Below are 23,590 nucleotides of genomic sequence, written 5' to 3' on the forward strand. Positions count from 1 at the left end.
ATGACACTCGACAAAGACTAACATGCTCTGGACCATCCATGCATGATCCATCACTCTTGGTCCTCATGAGACTCTGACCTAGAATTGTCAATATTTTGGTACTTGTACAACCTTGCACACGTTAGGTAATAGCCAAAGTTGGCCACTCCTATCACCACCAACATCCAGTACACGCAATCCATCCTCCCTCGGTTGATATTATCCGGCAACCAACCGGTGATCCTCCGTACCAAATCGATCACCGCCGTGCTCAGATAAAATCCGATCCCGATGATCAGTGCAATCATAGCTGTCGCCGTGCTTCGCAGTGGCACCGGAAATTCTTGATAGTATAAAGAAACCTGTCCTGGGAAGTGTAAGGCTTCGCCGGCGCCGACGATGAGTAATGGTAATGCCAACCACAATGCTGACATCGGTAGGACGGTTGGTCCGGTCTGGTCCTCGAGATGGTGGGACCGGACGACGTGGAGCCTCCTCGACTCCACGAGGGCAGACCCTGCCATGGCCATGATGTTGAGGACATGGCCGAGCCCTATTCGTTGGAGTGGAGTTGGTGAACGACCGGTCAACTTGTGCCACGTGGTGGGGAGGAAACGATCGATGAAGGAGATGGAGATGGATGTGGATAAGAGAGCGAAGACGTAGAAGGAGCCAGCAGGGATTTGGAAGTGGGGCCCAAGATGGCGATCCATGGTGAGGGCTTGGAGGACCGTGAGGCTGATCTGGATTCCGATTGGTGCGTTCAAGAAGATGCCAGTAGACCAGAGCGGGAAGAGTCGGAGTAGGTTTTTGAGGTCTTCGACTTGGTCCACCGTGCATAGCCTCCACGGCTTTGCTATTGAACCGTCCGGTCGGGTGTCACCTTCGGTTTGTATAGCTGCACGGTTCAGGAATCTGCACAAAAATTTGTATATTTTATGTTAGATTGGAATGACGATGGCATTGGTATCAACATTAATAAATTCAGATATTTTTATTGTATTATTCATGCATGTAATGTATGTAATTTTTGAGAAAATTTGCCATATTTTAATTTTATTTTATTTGTCTGTATTTTTTATTTTATCTATTATTTAATAATTTGTTTACACTAATAATACATAAATGGGGTAGGAGAGAGAGAAAGAAATATAGAGACAGAGCAAAAGGGGGATCTGGCTCCTCTCCAAGGAGCTCAGCACCTAGAGAGTGCCTAGGGGGCATCCAAGGATTGGGTTGTGTTGCACACATCTCAGTGCATGCCTAGGGATGTGTGTGGCATAGGCCAATGGTTGGATGCCCCCTGAACGTGTTGAGAGCTCCCTAAAGAGGAGCTCAATTCGAAAAAGGAGTAGTAGAGATGGACTTTTTAAAATTTGTTTAATTAAATTTACCATTTTTTCACACAATTCTATTTTATGGATTAGGAGAAAATCGACCGTGACTAACTCCATCTAATTAATCCCACACATATTAACAAAAACCAATCCCATCCTCGATTCCATACTCTTGAACCTCGAATCTAATGGTTACTTTTACAAGATCAATCCACAAGGTGTAGCAACAAGATTGTTCCCCACATAAAAGCCATTATATCTGGGAGGAAGTTTCTCATCAACACATGACTAATGATTTTGTTTTTTGATAGAAAATATGATTAATTATTGGTGCGTGACTTAAGCAAGGTGTCAAGATTACATAAACTCAACAACCAAGGAGTAGAAAGTGACTAATTTGTTTCACACGCATAGGACAAGACTTTCCTAGTCACTTAGCTAGGGAATCAATCACACTGTTAATCTCCCTGAAGATAAAATGAAATGAGCAATCTCCTAAACAAACAACATACTTGATCTCTATTTGACTAATGATTTGATATTTCCATATGGTTGGAGTCATGGCAACCTATGATCCACCATTGACAAAGTTTTTCCATTTAGCTTTTAAGAGGTTTTTATTCTGGCTGGAAACAATTCTAGACAAATTTTACTATAGCAAATAATTTTCAAAACTGATATGAATACTTGGAAAAGTTTTATTGGCCTAAAAAACTAAACCATGAAATAATAATATAGACAATATATCTATTAAAATTGAGTTTTACTCGATTTGATACAAGTACTAGTTGCACATGCAAGGGAGCATTTTTATGAGGGTGCGACGATCATTCTATGCACTCTTATGTCTAGTCATAGAAGCAGAGCATCGCACGCATCAAGATAGTGTTCTCTCTTTCTTTTTAAAATAATAATTTAATTTTTTAATGAAAAAATCTATTCATTAATTTCATGAAATCAATCGAAATAATATCAAATCTGCCCTGACAGCTATAGAAACTCTATCCTTATGCAAGTAGAAAAGGCCTGTTAGCCTTTTCCCATCAACCGATGGGATATTGATTATATATTGAGAATGACTTGCCAGCTACACTAGAAATGGTTTAGAGGAGATGGGCGAATACAATTAACTGTTCCCACCACCAATTACTCAAGAGTTTATAAGATTCGTTACCCAAAAAAAAACAAAAAAAAAAAAGAGTTTATAAGATTCCTACAAATTATTAACGATCAGCACTCTTTTTTATTTGAAAGGTTTTGACTAGTGAGACTAAGACAACAGAAGGACACATTGCCAAAAACTAACTCTTTAATTTAATGCCTGGCACTGTAACTGTTACCCACCTGTTGCCTAGCTTCAATAATGTCTACTTGCAACAGTAGTTCCACCAATTTTAACTATTCTATATCAAGCTTGGGAGCCCTTATTTCTTTTAAGTGGCATAAAGACTCGAATCATGAGCTGGGTGAACCAGCTAGGAAAGAAATTAAATATATATATATTTTTGGGTCATCCCCTATTGAGGGTCCATAGTATGGAAGAAAAACTCGATTGAAACCTGTCGAAATCATCGAGTTAACTCGGTTTTGTAGGGTTCCGAGATGAGTTGAAGGGGGATTTTATAAATTTCTGGATTCGATCGAGTGTCGATGGTTTCGACCATATTTCGATGGTTTCAACACATATGTCCATCGAAACTAGAGGAAACTTGACTCGAAACTAGGATAGATAGGTATTTATGTCAGAAACAGCCAAAAACTAGGACAGACACTTAGTTATGTCTAATATTATTTAAGATGTTATGCATAAATAAGAAAATACTCACTTATTTGAATCCAATAAAAATAACTAAAAAATAAAATTCCAAAAAGAAAAAAAAAGTCAACCCCCAATTCAAGAACAAAAATTGGATTTTCAATGGTAGGTGTAATTTTCAACTTTCTAATGCTGGGGTTTTTCGTAAATCAAAAAATTTCATAAATCTTAATATGATAAAACATTGCTAAAAACCAAAAGTGTGGTAAAATATTCATTTGTTTTGATATCCAAAAAAATATTTTCATTCAGAGCAATTTTGACAACATTCGAACACACCAAATTAAGTTTGACTGGTACATAACTCCTTCAATATAAATCAGATTTAAACAATCTTGGACTTGTTGGAAAGCTACAACACAAAGTTTTCTAACAAATCCAATGTTTTTTAAATCTCATTTATATTGAAGGTGTTATGTTCCGGTCAAACCTTATTCGATACCACGTTCAAGAACAATATACAGTATCAAACTTGGATCAAAATCACAATAATATTTTTGTTGTTCTCTATGTGAAACTAATGCATGGATTGGGTTTAAAGTGTCAAAAATAAGCAGCACAACAAGAATTAGGACAAAAAAAATTACTTTTGGGTCTCGAAACCAAGATTCGAGTTAATTGGGAGAAAATTCCAAATTTCGACCGAGATATGGTCGAAATCGAGATAAACTCAGTTTCTAACTGATCGAAACCCGAATATTTTAACCTTTGTCCATAGTCCATTACAGGTTGGTGTCCCAACTAAAGGAAGGATAGTTAGGGGGGGTGGATTACCCGGATGTGGATATTCACATCTGATGGGACAAGAATCCCAAGCATGGGTGACAATTATAAAAATTAAAAAATAAGGGTTGGAAGGTGTTATTTGAGTTTCAAACAAAGTTTCATTTTGTCCTATACTTTCAATATTTTTAATGAAAGGTTTTTGTGCTTGATCATGTTCAACAATTGGATGGGGGAGAGAATATATGTATAATACCATTTCTATCCCCTATTGGATGAGAGAATATCAATTGATACCTGAAACTTGGAGTGGGAGCTGAAGAAGTCAACTTTTCAACCTCAGTCTTGCCGTAGTAATAAGAAGTAGAATCCTGCAGGCTTTGGGTTTGGGAATAAGACACCATTAATGGTACTTCTAACTTCAGCTTCCGAATGGTTGCGACCACAACCCTAGCCAAGCTTATGAAAGGGCTTCCCTTTGGTGGCTTCACACTTCGATAGTACCGTTTCCCGGTCAAGAAAACTGCCAAGGCGACGGCGTTAGCGCCGGTGGCTAACCCAAACCCCCAACCCCATCCAACGTTGTCCTCTACATAGACGATGGCCGTGAAATTGATAACAGAAGAGACGTAGAGAGTGAAGAAAAACCAGTTAAAGAAGACCCCCTGATCCTTTGGCTTGTCGAACTGATCCGCACCCATCGTTGCTATGGTGAAGCGCGTGCCACCAACTCCTATGGACCCCAGAGTTAAAGCACTGTATAGGACCCCCAGTTGAAGCCTTGACGGTGTTTCCCCCTGTGAAGAAGGTCTTAGGGAGTGCATCGTCGCCGTTAGAGTTAACAGAAGTATACCCTGCATGCATGCATGTGCATTAATGGTCCATATATGCATGCCTTATTTTGTATTATTCAAAGTAAGTAATTAATGGGAGAATGTTCTTTGCGCCGCAGCGCAGCCTGCGTCCAAGCACATGGGTAGCCTGTGCAAGGGATAGGGTTGTTGTTGCGCTCACATCCATATGCCTGGTGCAGGCTGCGCTATGGCACAGAAAACAGCGCCCCTAGAAAATAATATAATGGAGACTTGATCAATATTGTAATTGATAATACCAGAAGAGAGACAAGAGAAGAAAAGGTGATGACAAAGAAGCAGCCAAAAAAGGAATCTGCGAGAATGGCACCGGCGATTGGTAAGAGAAAGGTGCAAGCGCTGACGATGTTGTAGATCTGGGCGGCGTCGACGCTCTTCACGTTGAACTCTTGGATGAGATAGACGATCAGGTTTGCTATCCACCCACCAGATGCCAGTGTCAGACCCATCACCCCAACTATATACAGGATTCACCAAACCCCACAAATTAATTAAACATGTGTTGATTTGATATCATAGATTTTTGATAAAGAAGAGAGAGAGGAAGAGATCGAGTGAGAACCTGTGATGAAGGGGAAGGTAATCCAACCCCCTCGTTTGGGATCGATAGTACTGTTTGTGGTTTGGGTTTCTGCGTGGGAAAGTTCGCCATGGAATTGCTGTTGTTGTGTGTCATTGCTTGACATGTTTTCCTTCTACTTAGCTAAGGTAGTCAGGGAGCTAGGGTAATCTACTGCAGGAGGAAGGCCCTTGAGAGACGACTGAGTATAATTAAATACCTTTTTTATAGACAATTGGGCTCTCCTCTAGCCCAGCAAAACAAGGGGTGTCTTTGTTATTTTACAGGTGGGATCCAAGTGAGCCCCTCCTTGAAACGACCATCCCCCTGTATTTTCTGGACTGGATCCTCCAGCTCCCGCCACGGCTAGACGAGAGTCAGATCCTTTTATAGACTCTTATTATGACCCAAAAATCGAAACAGGAGGAAGTGACTGCCCTACCCCACCCGGATGGAGTGCTCAGGCAGTGGATAGGGTGATCATTTCGCCTCTACCTGTGTGAGGCCTGCATCCACACCGGCCACACAGGCAGGCAGTAGTAGAGGATCCAAATTGAAAAAGGGATCATGAGCAACCCCTTTTAAGTCGATGAGCAATCAAGTAAAGTAGCCCAAGGCAATTAACCTTCACAAAGTACTTCAATACAGCAATCATCCACCTTCAAGCAGGGTTTTAGTAATTGGTATCGGAGTCTCGTTCAATACCGATCCTTATCGGACAGATTTATCCCTGTTTCTTTTGAAAAATTAAAATTTTTTTAAATTTTTACCCTTATCTATATCGATTCACTGTTACAAGACCAGTCAAGAATCGACCGATCCGATACCAATTCCTCAAACCATAGCTGCAAGAGGAGGTTAATATTATGAATTCATCACAACTTGGATTCATAGATAAGGTTCGTTCAATGATAAGTTAATATGCCAAAAGGATCCTGTGCAGCACCCTGCCGTGCAGCGCCGGGCTGGGTGCTGCACAGGAGCCAAGTCTCTTTGTTCGTGGAATTTAATGTCAAAGGTCTCTTAAACTAATCTTAATTTTCTTTTAATAATTCAAAAAAGGGAAGAGAATCAACTTATGGATTAAGTAGCTATCGTAACGCCCGGACAAACCGGTTTTTCCCTTGGCTCCGCGACTCCGCCTGATTAGAGTCCGACAAGAGGAATCGACTTTTGTCTCACTATTTCAAAAACAAAAAAAAAAAATAAAAATTGCACGTTCTGAGTCAACTAATTTTGGTTTTCGATGTCTTTCCAACGTAACATTAACAGTAAATGGCAATACCTTTTAAAAAGCTCAAATATTACCTAGTGCGTACGAGTGGATGGAACAGAACGGGTCCTCAATCCTTATAAAGTGATTTTTTCTAATAGTTTATAAGAATTCTGAAATGTAAACCGCACCTTTTTTCATGCTTATAAGTGTTTTTTTTTTTGTAATTTTTGGGGGTAAAGATATTCATTAATGAAAAACACGAGGAAAAAACAAAAAAACAAAATAAGAGTCATCCTTGTGCAATAATCAAGAAGAGAAAAAAGAAGAAAAGGAATTAAACTAAACACAATCCTTTTGGTTATTGGAAAGGAAATTCGCGATGGAATAGACTAGGTGCACCCATTGAGAATATTGATGATCATGAGATTGTCACTTTTAATACAAATGTTATGATGAGCTTGTGAAGAAGTCAATATGAGTGTCTTTCTCATAGCAGCTATTTCTGCAACACAAACATGAGTGGAACCAAGGCCTTCTGAGAAGCAGAAGTGGAGGTGGCCAGAGGAGTTTCAACATTTCTCTCCAACATTAGTCGGATCAGGATTTCCTCTACTTGCACCATCCACATTAATTTTAAAGAATCTTTTCGAAAAGAAACTCCAAGATATAGGTTGATGATTTGTCGAGTGCCTCACACCTGAAAAAAATGTTGAAGGAACTCATTAGAAAATAGTCTTGCTTTATAAGATATGTTAGCATTAGTAGTTACTTTTTTATGAAATGTCAAATCTACATAGACTATCTATAGAAACCAAAGAACAGTAAGGAAGGACCCACTTCTGAGCAATTGGGATAGAGGTAGGATCCGGATCCTCTACTTCCAAAACTAGTACTTCCATCCTACTTTTGGCAGCTCACGTACAATGCGCCACCTGGCCTAACCAGCATCCAACGGATGTTATTGAATAAATTCAAAATATTTTGAAAACCCCATAAGATCCTGTTGGAACCACCTTGAACCCTAAACCAAACCCACCTGATCGATTCGACTCATCAACCCAAACCCATTTCACTCAAACTAAACCCAAACCTGTCGTCTGCTTGGGGTTGGATTCAGATCGTTTAGGAGAAAATTCCCAAATCTTCCATTGTCGACACTCTTCTCTGCTTCCACCAGACTGTTGACGATACACCGTGAGCTCCCTTCTTCCATGTATCACGGAGGTTTTCACTGCGCCATGGAAGAAGGGAGCTCACGGTGTATCGTTGGCAATCTGGTGGAAGCAGAGAAGAACGTCGACGAACGAGAGGATTTGGGATTTTTCTATCTAAATCCAATCCTAGGCAGATGAGAGGCTTGGGTTTACTTTGAGTGAAATGGATTTGGATTGATAAGCCTAACCGATCGGACGGATTTGGTTTGGGATTCAAGGTGGTTCAATCAGGATCTCATGGGGCTTTCAAAATATTTTGAATTTATTCAATATCATCCGTTGGGCCTGGCAGGGAACTGGAGAAGATAATTTTCCATCCCCATAATAGATTTCCACGTCGTCATTAACTTAAATGCATTCATAGACTTCAAGATAGTTTAGGGGACTGTTTATCTTTCAAAACAACAATAATTGTGTACATGATCTCATATTTTGAGTATTTTCACCATTCCTCTAACCCATCAAATATGAGTGCTTATCTGTATGGTTTTCCTCCCAAAGTTGCTAGCTCCCAGAATTCAAGTCTTTGTAGGCCTTTTTCGTCTAAGGAGAATAGGAGATCAAGGTGCCACTTTTCCAAATTGGGGCTTACAAAGCCCTAGGCATCAATGGTATGTCAACCAAATTTTTAAGTCTAATTGGGATATCGTTGGAGGTGATGAATATAAATTTTGATTTCATAATTCGGTCAATATCTTTTCTTTTTTTGGCATCCAAACATAGCCTAAGGCTACTTTTGGATGCCAATAAAATATATATATGGATGCCAATAAAATATATATATATATATATAATGAGCCAAAATTCATGATGGTGCAATGATTGATTATTGTATCTATATCTCTTTACAATTCTAAATTTTTAAAATTTTTTCTGTTTTTTTCTTTTCTTGGCATCCAAACATAGCTTAAGAGTCCTACAATCACAAGAACATATCTTTGTCGATTAAATGGATGTTTGAACTCTTATAAAACATGATAGTAGCCAGTTATTATTGGAATAAATCTTAACCTAATATATATAGTGCGCAAGTATCTGAAACTCACATTGCAACTTTAAAAATCCTTTGACGATTGAGTTAATTCCCTTTTTTTTTTTTTTTTTGGTTCGTATTCAGTTTTGATCACAAACACCGAAATAATTTGGAGCCCTTTTTTTTTTTGGTCCATGATAAAAAAAAAATAAATAAAAAAAGGAAAATTATCATGAAACCCACATTGGCATGAAAATTATGTGGAATTTTAGAATTGCAGTCCATTGAAGCCTGTTGTCTTTTCGTTTACTGTCATTTTGATAAGAATTTCAAAAAAACTCATCTCTAAAACGGTATCGATGTTTGATCAGCCCTTTTCATTACTGATATGGGATTGTTAGACATTTGTTTTTTCATGTGTTCAAACTTTTTTGAGAGATTTATGAAGTTTGTGTAACAAGGAATCCTTTTCTTCTGTGTCAACCATGGTTTGAGGTATCGGGCGATTCTTATAAGTATTGTTGGCCAACGATCCCGATCCCGATACCGTGCTAATACAGCATCAGTGAAATGGTATGGAACAAGGGTAAAATAATAAATAAATAAATAAAATTTAAAGGAAAACCAGGAGTAAATTTGTTGGATAGGGGCCAGTCCGTGTCAGCCTATATCACTATTGTATCGGTTTTGAAGGTGAATTAAACAACACACAATCCGATATTATGCTCTAAAACCATGATGTCAACCGAAGATTTTCCCATAGGCTACATTTGTAAACCCTGTTTTTTTTTTTTAACCCGAACTTATCTGGGACCCGGGCCGACCCCTAGGATTTTATTAGAAATCAATATCAAGAATAAAGAATTACAAGGGGGGGACATTCTCGCCTTACCCCAAACCGAAACCAAAAGTCTCTCAAACACTCTCATCTAGAGCTCACCCCCTACAAGACCCCCAACAAAACAGAAGACCCTAAGTTCGCAGCACTGGAACACCTAGAGCATCCTCCCTTACAATCCTATGCAATCCCTGAGGGATGTCCACTTCACCATGATACTCCAAGTTCGAAGCTGAGACACAAGCTAAATTCGCCAAGAAATCAGCGGCTCTATTACCTTCACGGTATGTGAAAGAGATCATTGGCCTAAGGGAATCCATCAGGTTTAAAACCTCCTGGAACCAGTACCAACCTTCCCAAAAGCCACACTTCCTTCTAGTCGTGCATAGCACGGTAGTTGCAGAATCTGATTTCACATGAAAGTCCATACAGCCCAATTTCGCACACAGCATTAAGCCATCCCTTAGGGCCCGGAGTTCAGCCAAAGCATTGGTACACGGCCCATAGAAATTAGCAATTGCAGCAATTATGTCCCCCTCCATATTTTTAATAATACCGCCACCCCCCCCCCCCCCATCCCCGGATTGCCCTTACACGCACCATCAACATTAAACATGTCGAAGGAGTAGGGGGGCACCAATAAACCGGAGTAGGCGACTTATAAATAATATGAGGGTGCGAGATTCCGAAAAACTGAAGTAGCAAGGATTCCTTGAAATTTGGGGCTTTTTTAATCGAGTGAGCATAAGGGATCTCATTGATCCACTGCTTTATTACCTCAATAACACGGCTGGCTGGACGAGCTTTCTCTCCATGTCGGTGATTATTTCGTTCCTTCCATAATTCCCAAATAATGAAAGAAGAGAATAAACCAATAAAGATTAGAGATTAGAGTTCTCAGGCAACAACTCAATTCTTACAATGGAAGATAGCTTCTTCACAGCAGATACAAAAGACTACCAGAAGAAAGACGCACCACCATCAGCAAGATTAACACTCTCGATCTCGACCATCCACGAGTGTTCCATCACTCTTGGTCCTCATGAGACTCAGGGCTAGAATTGTCAATATTTTGGTACTTATACAACCTTGCACACGTTAGGTAATAGCCAAAGTTGGCCACTGCTATCACCACCAACATCCAGAACACGTAATCCATCCTCCCTTGGTTTATATTATCCGGCAACCAACCGGTGACCCTCCGTACCAAATCGATCACCGCCGTGCTCAGATAAAAGCCAATCGCAACGATCAGCGCAATCATAGCTGTTGCCGTGGTCCGGAGCGGCACTGGAAATTCTTGATAGTATAAAGAAACCTGTCCTGGGAAGTGTAAGGCTTCGCCGGCGCCAACGATGATCAACGGCAATGTTAACCACAATGCTGACATTGGCAAAACGGATGGTCCGGTCTGGTTCTCGAGTTGGTGGGACCGGACGACATGGAGTCGTCTCGACTCCACGAGGGCAGACCCTGCCATTGCCACAATGTTGATGACGTGGCCAGCCCCTATTCGTTGAAGTGGGGTCAGTGAGAGACCAGTCAGCTTGTGCCACATGGAAGGGAGGAAACGATCGATGATAGAGATGAAGATGGCCGTTGATAGGAGAGCGGAGATGTAGAAGGAGCCAGAAGGGATTTGGAAGTGGGGCCCAAGGTGACGGTCCATGGTAAGGGCTTGGAGGACAGTGAGGCTGCTCTGGATTCCGATCGTGATGCTCAAGAAGATGCTGCTGGACCAGAGAGGGAAGATTCGGAGCAGGGTTTTGAGGTCTTCCACTTCCTCCACAGTGCATAGCCTCCACGGTTTTGCGATTGAGCCGTCCGGTCGAGTGTCACCTTCGGTTTTTAGAGCTGCCCGGTTCAGGAATCTACACCAAAAAATGCATATTAGTAAATTCACATATTTTATTGTCTTATTCATGCATTTATGGAATTTTTTAATATACATTTATTTTTAATAAAATTCATGTATTTATGGAATTTTTTAATGTACATTTATTTTTAAGAAAATCATTTAGGAATTTCTATTTTTCATGTTTTCTATTGCTTAATATTGTATACAAATATGATTTTTGGGAAAAAGTACTCTCTCTGGGAGCATGGTTCCTGTGTTCAGACACAGAATGGGGCGAGATGATCACCTTCAACCTCATGAAAGACGAAAATCCTACCCTTATTGATGCTTCCCCACAATATTGACACAGGGGCCACACTCCTAAACCTTCAACCATGACTTTTATACCAAATGTACCCTAGACCATTATCTTCTCTCAAAATTTTTAACTTTTATCGACATGAATAGTGCTCATATTAATTTGGTGTACTATATGGGACCTATCACCGTACCATGCTTAACAAATATCAATAAAATCAGACAAATTAAATTGAATGTTTGAGTGAGAACTATGGGAAGAGGCAACTACATTGTGGGTGACTATGTCTGTAATCAATTAATTAGTTGCCATTTGAAAGGTTGTTCTATCTATTCTTTTTGCTAGATACAAGCAAGGGAAGCAGCCCCCACCTACGGTAAAGCCATCAATAGGGACAACGCACCGATAATGATATAGACAATATATCCATTGAATTTTATGAGCTCGATCTACTCAGTCGATATACTAGATTAGCTTCTGGCCTAGATATAATTTAGAAATGAATCTTTTTAAGCATCACTATGCTTAGTGATAGCGTTTCACTATTTACCATTTGAGAGTACATAAATTAGTCCATTTGATAGCACTTCACTATTGGCCACTTAATTAAAATTGTATTAATGAAATGTTTGCCAATATATTGTCATATAGCACAAAGTGAAATATGAAGAAAAATCCGGTTAGCCTTCTCTTAAACAACTGATGGGATATTGAGAATGACAGCCCTTTTACATCAGTCCCTAAACAATCGATGGGATATTGGGAGTGACAGCCCTGAGTGACACTATCCTTAGATGGGAAAGATACTCTAGAAATGATTAGGAGGAGATGGGCAGATTTCTTATTAAAATTTTCCTCCATCAAATGGGATCCAGATCTTCTACGGTGCGGGCTGCCCGTCCTGTCATGCTGTGTAGACACAAGGTGATGTGCATTGATCGCCTTACCCCTATCCGAGCACCTTGCCAGAGCGGGAGTAAGGTTGCCATTATACGTGGCCCTGTGTTTGCGCAGCACAAACAGAACAGGGCAGTGCATCATAGAAGATCTATGTTGCATCAAATGCTCTACTCAAAAACCCAAGAGTTTCAAGGATTTAATATTGCATTAACACATTAAATACCCCACAAAGACTCTATATGAGGTCAGTCAGCTTTATCTTTTTTTGGAGAATGTTTTTTACGTGAGATGTAAGGTCCACGCCCGCACAACAAGGGCCGGAATGATCGCCAAGGCTCCCATGTATGACTAAAATACTACCCCTTTTTATGCCACCGTGTGCGTTCTCATTGGTTGGCACATGACGTGGCCCCTGCATCCCACCCAAAAAACAGCACCCATCTTTTTTATATGGGGTGTTGTTCTTTGTGCCGCAACACAGGCTGTGCCAAGACACATGCGATGGGTATAATGATCACCCTGCCTCTTGCACAGATTGTCTATGTGCCTGGACGCAGCCTGCGCTGTGGCACAAAGAACAATCTCCCTTTTTATATATATTTGAGAATCTTTACTAGCGTGATACTAAGACAAAAGGAAGACACAAGGCAACAACTTGATCACTCCATTGAAAATGTTGGTGTACCTAGCTGCTGTTGGCTAAAGCTTTAATAATGCCCACTTGCATCAATAGTGACTCCATCAATTTCAACCATTATACCTTGGGAACCCACGTGAGGTACGAAAAACTAGGAAGACATCGACAAAATGACTGATTTCTGATATTATCTTGGTTTGAAAAGTAAGCCAGAAAAGCAGGAGAACCGACAAGGATCGAACCCAACCATTGGGTTGACAATAACAAAAGGGGGTCACAACTCAGAAGGGCCCACTACTGAATCGAGTTTCACCATAAACATAACCATCAAGTGTCAAAACAGTGCTGGGAGTGAGGACCCCATTGCATAATGAAAGCATAATGAAACGATTCAGATCCTCTATTGCCTAGCGCCTTGTCTGAATAGAAGTAAAATGGTCATTTATCGTCCTAATGTGTCTTGATAGTAGAATCTTACTGGGAAGCTCGGCAATAGAAAATCCAAATTGATCAATAGTGCCATTCCGAATTTTTTTTTTTTTCTTCTTGTTATAGATCAAGCAAAACTAATCCACCACCAAGAATCTCAAACTGAAACAAACTTTCATTCTATCCTATATTCGATATGCTAATTTTTCAAAGGATTTAATCTTGTTCAACAAAGGTTTTTTACATAGAAGAGATTTTGTTATCGATATCCCTTAAGGTATCAAATTATTTATAAATCTAAACTTTGATCCTGACATAATTTTTTCTTATGAAGGTAATAGTTTTATTTCATATGCTTATTTGAAAAATAGCATGATAATGATATCTTTTGAGTTTTGATAATGACATAATCATATGTTACTTTTAAATTGTTTTTGAAAACCTTTTTAGATCTCTATCTTAAAGAAATCTTGGGAATAATACAAGAAGCAATTAAAATGTGTCAAGTTCTAAATACACATATAGAGTTATATATCATTCATGCACTCCTTATAAAAAAAAATGTGATCACAACATTGCAAGTTGAGCGACCATCGTGTTGCGCTCAACTCACAGGCTGTCACATGGAATTAATTCCGATCTAATAGTTGGTAGATGGTGGCCTGACATTTTTTTTTTTATTCTGAGTGGTAATTTTGAATTTTGAGTTGTCACTATCTACCAACTATTGGATCGGCATTATTCCATGTGGCGACATGTGAGTTGGACGCAGCATGATGGCCACTCAATCCCAGGCCGCAGAGGATCCAAATCTAAAAATTCCAATCCACTGCGTTATGGGACCCAATTCCACAACATTCTCACCTCATTCTGCTCGTCAAATAAACGGGACCTAAGGCATTAGGTGGAGATGAACAATGGGATATGAAGATATATCAAAGGTCTTAGATAACTTATGTGAGACTATACCTTAATGAGCTTGGATCACCTACTTGTATGTGTACACTTCATGTACCGTTAGGTAATGACATATGACGTATCCACTACCATTAGAGTTGGGCTCACGCTCACGTAATAAAATAGCCTCCCAGTCATTCAGATGGAATCCACTCCATGTAGGTCCTACTAAGTGGATTCAATCTGAACGGTTGTGAGTCATTCTCATACATTCACATACGTGATCGTAATCCTAGCTACTGACATTAAGAGTGCATGAAAAAATATTTATGGAAGCAAATATGATACATGTCATCACCAAACCATACGTGAAGTATACATGTGTATGTAACCAGACACATGTTCCATCCACTGGCATTTAGGTCGCAAAAAGAACATTTCTGGAATAAGGAGAACATGTGTCGCAGAGCCGCACTCTTTTCTGTAACTCCCAACATCTTAATTAGAGTAAAAAAATTGATACCTGAAGCTTGGAGTGGGAGCTGAATAAGAAGGCAACTCTGCAACCTCAGTTTTACCATAGTAATAAGAATCTTCTTTGCTTTGCTGGTTTTGGGAATAAGACACCATTAATGGTACTACTAACTTCCACTTCCGAATGGTGGCGACCACAACCCTAGCCAAGCTTACGAAAGGGCTCCCTTTTGGCTTCACACTACGATAGTACCGTTTCCCCACCCAGAAAACGGCCAATCCAACGGCGTTAATGGCGGCGGATAACCCAAAACCCCAACCCCACCCAACGTTATCCTCTATGTAAACGAGGGCGAAGCTGATGACCGAAGCAAAGTAGAAAGTGAAGAAAAACCAGTTAAAGAAGACCCCTTGATCCTTCGGCTTATCCAACTGATCCGCACCCATCGTTGCTATGGTGAATCGCGTTCCACCAACCCCTATGGAGGTCAACGTTAAGGAACTGTATAAAACCCCAAGTTGAAGCCTTGACGGCGTTTCTCCCGGTAACGGCCTTAGGGATTGTAACGTCGCCGTTAAAGTTAACAGAATTATACCCTGCAATTGCATACATAGATAAGAGGGAAAAAAATAAAAAAATAAAAAAATACAATACTATAGAAGAGAAGAAGATATATATAATTGAGGGAGAAAAGTTCCTGCTAGGGATGCTCGGACACAGTGGGAATTAAATGACCACCTCACCCCCATGAATGATGGAAATTTCATCCCCAATGTGCCGGTGCGCATTCATTGGAGTAGCCCCTAGAGATGAATAAGTATTGGTAGGTAGGAGTACATATTTACCAGAAGAGAGACAATAGAAGAGAAGGTGATGACGGAGAAACAGCCGAATAAGGAGTCGGCGAGAACGGCACCGGCGATGGGGAAGAGACTAGTGCAACCGCTGACGACGTTAGAGATCTGGGCGGCGTCGACGCTCTTCACATTGAACTCTTCGATCAAATAGACGATCAGGTTTGATAACCACCCCGCAGATGCCAGCGTTAGACCTATCACCGCAGCTACATAACATGTATGCACAGCCACACATTAAAAATGTATATATATGGTATAGTTTGATACAGTAGAGAGAGAGAAAGGGAACCTGTGATGAAGGGGAAGGTAATCCAACCCCCTCTTTTGGAATAGGTATTGCTTGTGGTTTGGGTCTCTGCGTGTGAAAGTTCTCCATGGAACTGCTGTTGCTGTGGGTTAGTAGTGTCTGCCATGTTTTTTCTTCTTAGGGATTTTACTTAGCCAAGGTGAGGGTGATGATCTACTGGAAGAATTGAAGTAAGCTTTTGAAGCTAAGTAGATCTGAATGTGAATAAGAAGAACTAGCTATGTTTGGCACTTGAGAAACTGAGAATTGATAGATAAACACCCTTTTTATTTATAGACTCAAATTGTGGAAAGTCCACAAGAAAGAGAGAGGTATTGTCACTCCACTTAACTAAGTCTTCTTTGGAGACTGCCTTTGAGCATACGTAGCTACCTTATCCCCTTCTTTTTTTTTTAAGTCTATGAGATATCAAGTAAAGTACGACCCGTTGCATGATCTGTATTGGTTATCGAGGAACAGTATGGGTATTATCGACTTTGTATTAGATAAAAGATAGATCATTTAGGATCAGGATCGTCTCCAGGGAGCAGGGAACGCCCAGGATGCTGCCAGCTGTTGGGTTGTGCTATACACATCCCTAGGCGTGTGTCGAAATCGAACACAGCTCAACCGCTGGATGTCCCCTGGCACCACCCTGGGCGCACGTCTCCCTAAAGACGAGCTAAATTCGATCATTTATGACTATTGATAAGTGTGTATTTTTTCTTCGCCCACGGTGTAGGAAATTTTTTTTCAATTTTATATGACAAACAAGACTTAAGAATGTGCAATCATTCGCACGACATGCCCTATTTCCAAGTAAAATAAGATTTATACACGACTAAAGTACTAATGCATTTTACACGCCAAAATCTAATTTATTTTATTTTATTTTATCTTTTTTGTATGATTCTCATGTCAATTTGTAAGCCACCAACTATGTTTGATTTATTTATAAACCCAACCAAATCAAACCTCAATTTTTTTACAGACCCCAAATTTAAATTCATAAATAAAGTTCAATGCGAAAGTATTTTTTATTTATTTCTTTAACAGAACAAATTAAACTTGATCTGTTTTTGTCCATTGAATTTAATATAAAAAGTATCTTTACAATAATTTATATTGTCTTAATATTTGAATAATTAAAATGGGTGGAGAGAATCAACTTATAGAATATATTGTAAGGCTGGACATACTCTCACATGGCTTGGCCTACTTAATATACAACAGAAAGAATCAACTTTTGCAGTCAATTAAAAAAAAAAAGAGGGTTTACCACACAAGGAGGGAGTTCATATTCTTGTACAAGAATGGTTCTCGTACGTCAAGGCGGCGTACGAGAATAGTTCTCATACGATCTAAACGTATGAGAATATGAATCAGCTCATTTCCACACTCACGGAATTGCACCAATGGGTGTCCTGAAACAGATACCAATCATATGGAGTCCTTATTTTCATAACAGGTCATAGTCGGAAAACAAGGTTTTCAACTCAATTTGTCCTTTTCAGAACTTGGAGTTTGGTGAGACTGTCAAACTTTATCATGGCAAATTATGTTGTGACCCTTTCACAGGTAAGGAGAAAATATAAACTAATATTACAGACAATCACAAAAATTTTTAAAATTTTGCTTAGTTGTAAACCACACTTATAGTCTATGAATACTATATGGTCTAATAAAAATATCAGATTCAGTGAATTTTACGTGACTCGGACAAAAACACCGAGTCCATAAAAACTCAGACTTGATCTGATCATTTCTTACATTTGGAGAACTATTCATGACTCCTAACCCAGAGTTTCATGTTTTTTTTTTACTCGACTTAGATTATTCGTCTTAGTAAACCTAGCTTCCCTACCATGGAACATAAAAAAAATTATAAGGAGAAAAGTTCTTTGTCCGGGAGTGTGGCCTATGCCAACAGTCCCACGAGTCTATCTCTCTCCTCCTAATATGAAAAGATATCTCTGCCCCCTTGTTTTGAGGAGAGAGATAGACACATGGGAATGTTGGTGTAGGCTACACTCTCGGACAGAAAATTACTTCCCAAAAATATAATAAAGAAGTGAAAGAGAATGCTATTTAGTCACGTATGGCCCTGTGCCTAGACACAGGGCCACCCAAAATGACCACTGCATCCGGATGGATTTTCGCTTTTCTATAGGAGCATGACAATCATTTTGCACACTCCTATGTCTAAGCGTGGAGGACGTGCATCGTGATAGAGTTTTTTCTTCCAATAAAGAGACTACAAACTAACGTGTGGCAATCTTTTTTCCATTAAAAAAATAAAAGGTAAAATAATACTCCACCTTTTGTGTAAGTCCAGCTAAGTTTTGGTTTAACGAAAAAAACAAATACCACATGTGGGAATGCAATGCCTTCTGAAAAAGCTCAATAAAACCTGGTCCTTGGTCCGTACGAGGTTGATGGAAGGGACCCTTGATCCTCCTCGTCGAATGAATTCTCCGACACTTGTCAATTCCAACGGTAAAATATGAAATGCCATCAACCATTAAAATTCGAATTTTTATCAAAACAAAATTAAAATTCTAATGCATGTGAAATATTTCTGGGGAGAATGATTTTTTGCACATGGGCAGCCTGTGCAGGACTGCAGGGTGCAGGGTAGTTATTGGATCATTATTCTCTCCGGTTTCTTGTTGGGAATAGTTGTTCGGTTCTTTTTATAGAAGGTTGGAAATGACGATCTAACCCCTTGCCCGAATACATTGGCCGAGTGAGGTTAAATCGTCATTTTCGCCTCCTTATGAAAGGAACTGGACAACTATACTAGACAAGGAACTGAACATGATAAAAATTCGAGTGGACGTAATCATGTGTCTGGGCGCAGCCTACACTGCGGCACAGAGAACAGCGCCCCATATTTCTTATATTCATTGATGGGAAAAAGAATTCTATCAGGAGTGCAGCCTATACCAACACTCCCATGAGTCTATCTCTCTCCTCCCCATGTGAAAAGATACTTTTGCCCTTTTGTTTTGAGTAGAAGAAAGATAGACACATGAGAATGCTGGCGTAGGCTACACTCCTGGACAGAGAACTGCTTCCCTTCATTGATTTTCCAACTTAAAGCATTTCTTTGTCCTTCCACCACCCCCCACCTAAAAGACGATTAGATGGTTTTCCTTCCAAAAAGAAAAGGGAGACGGGGGTTTGGTTTTAAGTTAAAGGGTGTTAAACTAAGGTGTCAAAGGTTTGGTTCGGCTCAGGGATGTAGTAGGTAAAATCGAAATCAAACTATTTATAAAATGATTTTCAGTTAGCCCATTTATTATATTATTTCGGTTTTTCGATTTGTAAACGGTTTGGGTTTTCGATTTTATACAGTTTTGATCTCGGTTTTATAAACAGTTTGAGTTAATCGGTTTGTAAATGGTTCGTAATAGGTTTCAAGGTTTTAAAGTAATTTCCTGAACCTATTCATGCCAAAAACAATTTATAAGAGGGCCCTATTGAACTTGAACAAGGGAAGTTAAAGGGATTAAGGTTTGAATCTGAAATGGAGAGATCGGGAAAGAAATATGAAGTATGAAGGACTGTGTGCGACTTGAGAGTTTCACAAAGGGGGAACGAAAAGGAATTTTAATCCTCTGCAGTATTGCACGGTGTGCGGTGCATATCCTGTGGTACAGTAGAGGTCATGTGTGCCATGTGTGCCATAGGATGTGTACCGCACAGTTGCGGTACTGCAGAGGATAAAAGGATCAACTGTGTGAAAAATAACATTGTTTGGTTGCGTGGCCCTTACGCCCAGATGGAGGAGCACATGAAATTATTGCTCTACCGCTATGAAAAAAATAAATCCAATACATGTTGATGCCCTTGTTCATGCTCTCATTGCCTCCCCCCTCCCCTCACATTGGTGTAGGGGTCACGTGACCAAGCAGCAATATCTTACCCTAACATATAATTATGGGTTGATATTCTCTGTGCCGGCCGTAGCGCAACCTGCGCCCAAACACATGGGTCTGCCATTTAGGGGGCAGGGTGGTCATTTCGTCCACCTCCGTGTGTCTAGACGCAGCCTACACCCAGGCACAGAGAACATTTGGCCTATAATTATTTATGCTTTAATGTTAGTTGGTCACAAATGTCGAGATGTAAAGTCCACCACCGAGTTGCTATCACCCACCCTATATTGAAACAACAATAAAGTCAAGTTACAATTTGTCACCATGAACAACAAGATTTGGTGGTGTTTTCTATGCTCTCTTACAAGGCACCGTGACTCCGTGAGATGATGTCTCTACCCCTTAGATAGATGCCCAGGTGTGCTCACCCATTGACTCAGACGTTTATGTAGAGACCACACAACCAAGTAGAGATCTCTTACCCAAAATATAAATACGTGGTTCATATATATTGGTAAATACTGGTGGGACTTGGATGGATCTGGTATCCCCACTTGGATATGCTATGTTGATTGGAAAGTGGAAACTAGGTCAAGCTTTTTGTAACATGAGTTATTTAACTAGAAGGTTAATCCAAACCTATGATATAGTTAAATTCAGATCCCAAAACTGCTAGCTTCACAGTCCAATTGAATTCCAAAAAAAAAAAAAAAAACTTCTATTTTCTGTGAGATTTATAATTAAATAAGACACCAATACTTAGTATTACATAAAGATCAAGCTGAATATTTAAATCTTTACTAGATTCAAATTTGGATTCTATTTTCTCCAATCAGATCCATGCATGTCATGAAGAATTATAAGGGTGTACCCAATGCCCAAGGCTCCCGCTACTACAGGGTTTGGGGAGCATCATAATGTACACAGTCTTAACCCCCACTTTGCGAAAAGACTGTTTCTCAATTCAAATCCACAACCACTAGGTGGCAATGGAGCAATTTTACCATTGCACTGAGGTGCACCCCCTAAACCTTGAAGAATTAATATAAAATAAATAAATTTGAATGTAATATAAGCAGTGCTAATATAGCTAATAATTTTGTAATTGAGATGTTAGTCAGATTAGATCATTATGGGATCAAGTAGGGGTAAATCTGAATCTGATCCATTTAGTTGTCTGATCATCCCAAATTGGTCTGATCATAGTTATGTCAGACCAACACCCTAATCAACGTGTTGGCTGGTGTGGCCCAAATTGTCACACAAGGATCAATACGGGATGTGGGAGTTAACTGCGTCAACATCCTTGGTGGAAGGAAGTGAAGGTTGGTGGCTATGGATATAACACCAGTCCTAGCTTCGAAGACGCATGGAGATAATCCCATCTTTATCTACATCTGAGACAGATATGTTATAGACACCTCATTTTGTCACCTCTGGAGACCACTTAGAAGATGATGAGTCTCCCTCAAGGCTAAGAATCGTGTTGTTTACTGACCAAGAAGGTCACCCACACTCCCTAGGTTTGTCCAGGAATCTTTTATAAAAAAATTACCAAAATATCCCTAACATCAAAAAATAACAAGAAAAGGATTACCATCCTTGAAAGCATGCTTGTACGCCCAATATGTGGATTGCTTCGTCATATCCGTATTTGGTATAAAAGCTAGATCAAATATCCCCTTTACGGGAAAAGATTCCACACTAGAGGTAGTCCATGCCAGCTAGTTCAAGTCCTAATTTTCTTACCAAGATGAAGTATAATATAATGGAAAGAAAAAAGAAGCTTTTGAAATCCAACATACAGATGAAAAATAGGTCAAATGTTCTCTGTGCAGCAGCGTAGGCTGCACCCAGACACATGAGGGTGGGCAAAATGACCACCCTGCCCCCCTGAATGGGCAGCACATGTGTCTGGGCGCAGCCTGCGCTGCTGCACAGAGAACTTCCGCCCTAAAAAATATGAGTGAAAGCCTACAGAGGCCGGATGTTGCACTATGTTGCGAACACTTCACAGCAGCAACTTGTGGATCAAGATAGACCCAGAGGAAGAAGTCCAGCTTGGTAAGGGGATCACCAGTCCTAAGGAGGTAAGTCTGGACTCTGGATCCTCCAATTATTTCCATCCTTGGTATCAAATAGGACTGCAACAAGGTCAGGTTGGGCCGGGCCTTTTAAAACCCCAGCCCAACCCTGAGTTCCTTAGATGGGGCCAAGCCCAACCCGGCCCTGCCTCATGGCCAAAATAATCCAACCCTAATCATGGCGAAGGGAGATGAATGAGCTGGCCAGGCTGGGAAGAAGAAGAAGACAGGTTCAGGTTGGGCCGGGCCGAGCTCATCCTGAGGCCTCAACTCTGACCCGGCCCTGACTCAGGGGCAAAAATTACCAACTCTGACCCGCCCTCAAGGCCAAAGTATCTCAACCCAGGCCATGTTCAGGCTAAGGCCGTCAGGACCAAACTTGAACCCCTGATACAAGTATCAGACCAGACCCAAAACCTGATATATTCATTTTTTGGACATTACCGCCAACCTAACATAAACCATATGGTGGGTCACGTGCACCGCAGGCCATAACCCACGAACACCCATGAACCAGTAGCACAGCCATCGCTGCCGCTGCTCTTGCTTGAGGGGTCATCTTAGGCCAAGCCCTTTCCCCATGAGGGAAGTTGTGGCATTGTATTCCACAAGAGAGGTTTCAAAATTTGTGGCATGCGACTATGCGTCGTGCAATAGACACATCAGCAATCTGGGCTTCTAATGGCCACTTTGCTGCTCCGATTTGGAGGCAGAGCAGGTGATGCCCTGAAGTTTCAGACAGCTGGACGGTAGCAAGGGCCCATTGGGACTCACCTGTACTTACTCATCTCTTAATTATAAGTTGTTTGTGATGGAAGGGACCCTTGGAGCATTGAAGTATTTCACTATCATACGAAATATTTTTCAGCTTAAAAGGAAGCTAAAGACCTTCAAATATATTTCCATGGCATTTTTCCTCTTCTGCTTTTCTCAAGCGCATGAAGAGCATTGGGCTTCTTCTGTTACTCGAGTCTATAACTTCAAAAACCTGGACTGTTGAAGAAAAATTAAAATAAAAATATTAAGAAATTTATACACTGGTAGATGGACAAACAGCCTATCGGGCTGACGGATGCCTGATGGACTCGTCAAATGAAATGTATGGCTCAGCAACTCCCAGATCAATGGAGCCAATATTGATCAAAGAATGTAGAGATCCCCTTGACAAATCATCAGAGTTACCTTCTCTTCTGACTTCTGCTCCCCTTTCAATCAATATTGCATCCTGAATTTCCTTCAGCACTTCTGATATCGATGGCCTCATACTCCCATGGGATTGGACACACATCATTGCTTTCTCAGCAATCTTCCACACTGACTGAATGTCGAATTCATGTTGCAGTGAAGGGTCAATGATTCCCTGAATGTTCCCACTCTCAATGTGTGTTTTTGCCTGCAATATAATGGGCAACCTTTTCAGGGACAAACAAGAACAGATACAACTGCCTTACAAGGGTTAAG

The 23,590-nt window shown here is 40.3% G+C and overlaps 2 protein-coding genes across 4 annotated transcripts in view; both read right to left on the reverse strand.

Annotated features, from left to right (window-relative positions):
• Positions 1–34: 34 nt before the first annotated feature.
• Positions 35–16,389, reverse strand: LOC122651893 (protein NRT1/ PTR FAMILY 2.7-like). Of its 3 annotated transcripts, XM_043845454.1 has the most exons (5): positions 16,168–16,389; positions 15,867–16,084; positions 15,070–15,617; positions 463–894; positions 91–421 (listed from the first exon to the last, which is right to left on the reverse strand). In XM_043845454.1, exons 1-5 carry the CDS (start codon positions 16,289–16,291, stop codon positions 199–201), a joined length of 1,545 nt encoding a protein of 514 aa, XP_043701389.1. In that variant the 5' UTR covers positions 16,292–16,389; the 3' UTR covers positions 91–198. The 3 variants fall into 3 exon arrangements, with proteins under 3 accessions (XP_043701387.1, XP_043701388.1, XP_043701389.1); XM_043845452.1 differs by lacking the exon at positions 15,070–15,617 and adding an exon at positions 4,153–4,709 and having other exon boundaries at positions 35–894; XM_043845453.1 differs by having other exon boundaries at positions 35–894.
• Positions 16,390–22,956: 6,567 nt separating this feature from the next.
• The window catches only part of LOC122651891 (probable LRR receptor-like serine/threonine-protein kinase At1g67720), a 45,436-nt gene continuing 44,802 nt past the window's right edge, over positions 22,957–23,590 (reverse strand). The window contains exon 17 of the mRNA XM_043845450.1: positions 22,957–23,522. Coding sequence (XP_043701385.1) covers positions 23,187–23,522 — 336 coding nt within the window. The 3' untranslated portion in view covers positions 22,957–23,186. The remainder of the gene's footprint in view (positions 23,523–23,590) is intronic.

Source organism: Telopea speciosissima, chromosome 2 (genome assembly GCF_018873765.1).
Source record: "Telopea speciosissima isolate NSW1024214 ecotype Mountain lineage chromosome 2, Tspe_v1, whole genome shotgun sequence".
Classification (NCBI taxonomy): domain Eukaryota; kingdom Viridiplantae; phylum Streptophyta; class Magnoliopsida; order Proteales; family Proteaceae; genus Telopea; species Telopea speciosissima.

What these genes read in the sequence shown, in the direction of transcription:
- LOC122651893 (XM_043845452.1), bottom strand. Translation starts at nt 16,291, where the DNA reads ATGGCAGACACTACTAACCCACAGCAACAGCAGTTCCATGGAGAACTT. An exon ending in CTTCTATTGTCTCTCTTCTG is followed by an intron (nt 4,710 to 15,866) that starts GTAAATATGTAC and finishes GCATGCATGCAG; the next exon opens with GGTATACTTCTGTTAACTCT. An exon ending in GCTCCCACTCCAAGTTTCAG is followed by an intron (nt 895 to 4,152) that starts GTATCAATTGAT and finishes ATTTTTGTGCAG; the next exon opens with ATTCCTGAACCGTGCAGCTA.